Raw genomic sequence first — 5,870 nt, 5'->3', positions numbered from 1 at the left:
TTCCTTACATTTACGAAAGATTATTTACTAATTTATTTTGTAGAAACACAAAATAAACGTAATTTATCTCAAGGGTATAGGGAAAGAATACTTATAAAGTTGAAGTTAAGGGGAGATTGTTTCTCTTGAGATTAAAATTGACAGTTAACCAATACTCATGAGAGTCATGACCCATATGTGTCTATCCTAAAGAAAAAATACATGTACTCAAGAATTCAGAAGCAGGAAGGTTGTGAAAAATCTATCTACCTGAGAAGGGACTCCATAAATTTTACTCAGTGAAGGAAGACTGAGGATCATGGATTTTGCCAATCATTTAATTATTTCAAATATATATTCATGTTAGGGAAGATGATCTTCTCTCAATTTCCAGGTATATTTTTCTATTTTATTCAATTAGTTTCATTTATATTATGAAAGAATAACTCTCTGACACAGCACTGCTATGCCTCACATCATTTGTTAATTATTTCTTCCCCATGTGACAAATTTTTGCTCATAAGATAGGTTGGATTTTACTGATGGCTTATTTTATGTTATTTTTTAAAATACGATACTTGAAGATCTGTCTGTGAATGTAAACTTTGACTCAAAAGACTGGAAATATATTGAAACCCAATTCCTTTGTAATTGAACTAGTGGAGGCAGCAAAAATATGATATATTTTGAGCTAGATTCAAAATAAGAGCTAAGAAATTTACAGGCATAAAAAGAGAGTTATGACAGCATTTCATGAAAATCTAGCAACATAAAAAAAAATAGTCTTTAAAACATCAATGTAAATTCCAAGATTTCAAGTATATTTTTTACAATGAGCAATTTCTATATTTATTTGCTGGATATTATGAAGCAGCTATACTCTATCCCGATTGTTTGAATATGTTCTCATATATCATCATTTTAAAAGTTGACAAGGAATTATCAATCCTACCTTGTATGTTATTGTTCATATTTTTAAATAGTGAAATGTTTACTAAAGATCCCTGAGGAAACAAGGAATAGGAGAAAAACCATGACCTCTCTCTATGGCCGTAGCTATTCATTTGACCAATACGGTGGATTTTGAAGGAGAAGCTATGTGGTAAATTTAGTATAAATAAAATTGAAAATTTCTATAGACTGAGGAGAAAGATGTTATGTGATGAGATGGAACATAAGAAGGACAATTTGATCAAGTGCTAATGCATGGTTTTGATAAAGTAAATAGCAAACAAAATAGTAATAATAAAAAATTGTAAGTCTGGAATAATTCGGTAACATGCACCACTGGTCAACATAACCACCTTAACCACTGAGTAATGTTTTGGTATTTAATAAATTATCTCCTTATCATATTTTCTATACTTTAGAAATTGAGACTATTAGAACAGATATTATAGAAAACAGTTTGTACAAAATATTTTGTAATGAGTAGAAATTCGCATGGAAAAATAATGTAGGCAAGTCAACATTATTATTACTATTTATTAAAATGTGTGCTGAATTTGTAAAATATACTTATAAAGACAGAGGGATTTCATATAAATAAAATATTAGTAAAATACAATTTCTGAACATATATAATCATAATTTTTTAGTTCTAGGATTCCCACAAATGAAAATAAAATATTACTACAATTCTTCTTCAGAATAACTAGATTTAGTATTAAAACATAATATTGAAATAAGATTTCTTTACATTCTGTAATGCTTCAAGACAAGCACAATTAACTATATTATAGCTAGCATAATCATGATTGAAGAGTTTTCTGCAACCATAAATGTATATGGTGTAAAGACTGGGCAGAATGTGAACCACTCACCAAAAACTGGAATTCTTAGGAAATGGTGAAAGGATGATCTTTGTAGGAGTATTGTCAGGTGTAAAGTTAAAAGGAATGAAAAAAAGGAAACTCTAGGTTTATTCTCCAAAACAAATCAAATGTAATTTTATGGATATGTTAAAAAGGAGGAAAGAAAGAATTCATTTTACATTTCTTCTATAGTAAAATTAAAAACAATGAGTAGTAGTCATTTGTATCATTTGGAATAAAATCTCAGAAGATCCTTAGAACTATTCATTAACTTTGTAATAGAAACAATTTCTGGGTGATTTTGCATAGTGTGGAGATGTCAGAAGTCATCCTAGTTCCCCATGAAGAGGTTCAATAACAACTGTGTAGTGGTAAAAACCTCTCATCTATGTACATACTTTCTCACAGGGCATGTCTGCATTAATATCTGACATGGTGGAAATAAAGTAATCACTGAAAGTGTTCAGGCTTAGGTTTAAAATTCATTTTAAGAAATATCTTAAATATTGTTCAATCATTGAAAGATTGTTCAACCTTAAATCTCATAGTAAATATTTATATTTGCTTAGATTCTATTATCTGGTGAATGTTGAATTTACTATATCTCAGCAGAGCTAGGATAGGGAACAAAAAATTATGCATTTACTGATTTTTTAAAAGATTGCCATGTTTTGATTTCCTTTATCCTGATTTCCAGGTGAGAAGCTTTACTTTAATGCCAATGTTTGCTTATTAATAGTTGATATTGTAGATTATCTTCATTTTGCTCTTTTGTGTTATTTTATAATATTAAACCTTGCCTCCCAGGGAAACTGCAGCACATAAAATTACATATGAGCAATCTCACCATCTTCACAGAATTCATCCTCATGGATATCTCAAGCTCATGGGAGCTACAAGTTGCACAAGGTCTGCTATTTTTAGTGATTTACCTAGGAGCATTGACTGGGAATCTTCTAACTATTATTGTCATTGTGACTGACCCACGTCTACACTTCCCAATGTACTTCTTTATAGGAAATGTATCCCTGGTAGATCTTTGCTGCATTTCAGTTACTGTTCCCAAATTCATTGTGAATTCTCTGACAGGCAGTAAATTGATATCTCTCCCAGCATGTGCCTCTCAGATTTTCCTGTTTATCTTCTTTGGATCCACAGAGCTGTTCCTTCTTGTAGTGATGTCCTATGACCGCTATATTGCCATTTGCCACCCTCTGCACTATGGGCTCACCATCACCCCAAGTCTGTGCACACAGGCAGCTGGTGGCTCATGGGCTAGTGGACTAATCTATTCTGCCATCCACACAAGCAACATGTTCAGGCTTCCCTTCACAAGGTCGAATTTGATCCAGCAGTATTTCTGTGATATTCCTCAAATTTTGAGAATTGCATCTTCAGCAGTTCGTGTTTCTGAGTTTGCTATCCTAGCTTTTAGTGTAGGTCTGAGCTTTTTATGCTCTGCCTTATTGTTTATGTCATATAGTAATATATTTACAATGGTGCTTAGGATGCATTCCGTGGAAGCCCGTAATAAAGCCTTATCCACCTGCACTCCACAGCTGGCCGTTCTCCTTATATATACAATTTCTGGAATTACTGCTATCTTAGGTCCCATTGCAGATACAGCATCTCTCAGTAATCTCCTCACTGGTATGTTTTATACCATGGTGCCCCCAGTTATAAACCCCCTCATCTATAGTCTTCGGAACAGAGAGATTAACACTGCTCTAGGCAAAATGTTCCACAGATATTTTGAATTCCCAGGGAAGAATTTTTTTGGTTAAAAAAAAAAGTAAAATTTCAAAGGACTTTATATTTGACATACATTTTTGAAATTTGAATCTATCCCTATAAAATATCTAAAATTTTCTTTTCTTTACATTTTTTTATTGTTAACATGTGACAGTAAACTAGAAATCTCTGCTATACATTTTAAAACCACAAAGTATGGCATCATAAGAAAAAAACCATGATATCTATATCTGAAGTTAATGATGAACAGTCTTCCTGTCATCCAAAGTAATAATCCTGCTAATAAAGTGTGGATTTGCTCATATTCATCCTATTTCTGAAATATGTAATTTTATTTTAAATATTTTGATAATTGAGGATCTGTCATATTTATTCTTAAAATTTGTTCTCACTGGAGTTTTATTACCAACTGTTTCCTGGATAAATGTATCACTGACTCATTCATATTCAAGTAGCATCCTTACAAAGATTAGCTATACCCTTTGTAAATCATTGCATGTGTGAATAAATCTTTATAGCTCAACATGCCTTTAATGATTATGTTCCCTGAAGAATTTCTGTCCAGGTTAATTTCCTCCAGACATTTATCTATCTAAATTGATTGAATTCTATTTCTCAGTGGCTCCTGATAAAAATATAACAGTCTTCAGATTCTGTCTCTTTCATTTCTTGATATATAGTATTTTATTTTACACATTTCTTGATATTTACTATTTCTGTGTGTTTTAAATAAGGTGCTGGCATGTAGTATGATATATTAACTAGAAAACTCGAATTTTCTATTCCTGAAAAATTTTTGTTTAGATTTGATTTTTGTAGTATTTAGTCATCAATTTCATTTGTATCTCAGTAGTACTATGATCATTTAGTTTGTCCATATTTTCAATGTATTTTTATAAATACATATTATGAGAAATATATTTAAGATTTCTTCAAACATATGAAATGACCTTCAAATATATGTGTATATATGTCCCCTAGTACTCTTTCTTTAGTGTCTAATATATATTTCTCACAGTGTCATGCAGATAAAAAATACTCCTTTATCTCTGTAAATTTATTACTTAGACATATTAAAATGTTACACTCTCTCATTGATTGTCTTAGCATACTTAAGTTCACTTAAAATGATTTCTTTATGTTTATTCTCATTCAAAATCTCAATTTCTACCAAAGCTGTGCTTATTGAGATGTTTGTTCACAATTGTAAATTAGATGATTGAAACCTGTGGAGGAACATTGTACCCTGGAGGTAATTGGCTAGTGTGTTTTGTTTAGTTATATGTAAATAACTAAACAAAAGGTCTGGAGAAAGATATGATTTGTGGTGTCCCAGCAATATCACAAAGCACATCTCCTTCCTCTCAGGCTTCAATCCATAAATGTTACCCATGTTTCCCCCTGACAATTTTCTCAGTATCTACTTTGATAAACAAGATATTTTTGATCTGCACATGGCTGCCTGCTGAGTGTTCCTTGAGTTAGCAGGATGAGGTTAACGGATTTGAATTTCTCTATGTAAAGTCACAATCAAAGTAACATTGCCTGTTCTTTCCTTTCCTAAAGGCTATACATTTCTGATTTTTAAGGTGTCCAAAATCATCTATTCATCACCCTGGTTCTACACATACTATCACCTAAGGCTCCCTCCTCCATTCACAGGGCACCAATTTTACTACATTGATTTTAAATTAAGTACACTTATCATTGTCTTCCTAATATGTTCACCAATGATATGCACACATTTGTTTTTCCTTAAAATTATTTTGATGGTGCCTACATCATGATAAGAGAAATGCATTCATCTTAGACTAAATATCTATAGAAAATCTATTTTCTTTTTCTAGGATGTACTGGGGATCAAACCAGAACGTCTTACAGGGAAGCAGGTGTTCAAGAACTTGAGTTACATTCTGGTCCCTTTATGAAAGATTTTGAGGGGCAATATAATATTTAGATGTGTGCATTTCATTTTTAAAAATGGCTAAATGATTTCTAAATGACAGATAATCCAATGGTTATAACCAGATTATATTTCAATTGTTTAATTCTCACAGGAACTTGGAACTACAGCTTCATCTTGAAAGTATTTACATGTCCCCTTATGGCCTTATTTTTCAATTATTTGCTATGTTAATGTTACAATCTTAGCTTCTCATCTAGTTGAGCCATGTGTCCTAATTTAGAACCCCCTGCCTCCACCCATCATTCTAGAGATTAGAAAATTTAAATTTTAAAGATATCCAAAAAAGGAAACAAACCATCCATTGGCAAATTAACGAATTAGTAAAACACAGCTCATGATGTTAATCCTGTTCTTATATT

General features: G+C 31.7%; 1 protein-coding gene across 1 annotated transcript; it reads left to right on the top strand.

Moving 5' to 3' along the window:
• Positions 1-2,971: 2,971 nt before the first annotated feature.
• Positions 2,972-3,577, top strand: LOC139437337 (olfactory receptor 14I1-like). The gene has a single exon (XM_071211062.1). The coding sequence runs from the start codon at positions 2,972-2,974 to the stop codon at positions 3,575-3,577; it is 606 nt and encodes a 201-aa protein (XP_071067163.1).
• Positions 3,578-5,870: the final 2,293 nt, after the last annotated feature.

Source organism: Dasypus novemcinctus, chromosome 22, assembly GCF_030445035.2.
Source record: "Dasypus novemcinctus isolate mDasNov1 chromosome 22, mDasNov1.1.hap2, whole genome shotgun sequence".
Taxonomy (NCBI): Eukaryota; Metazoa; Chordata; class Mammalia; order Cingulata; family Dasypodidae; genus Dasypus; species Dasypus novemcinctus.
Note: the sequence above shows the minus strand (reverse complement) of the source record. Positions and strands in the feature narration are given on the sequence as shown.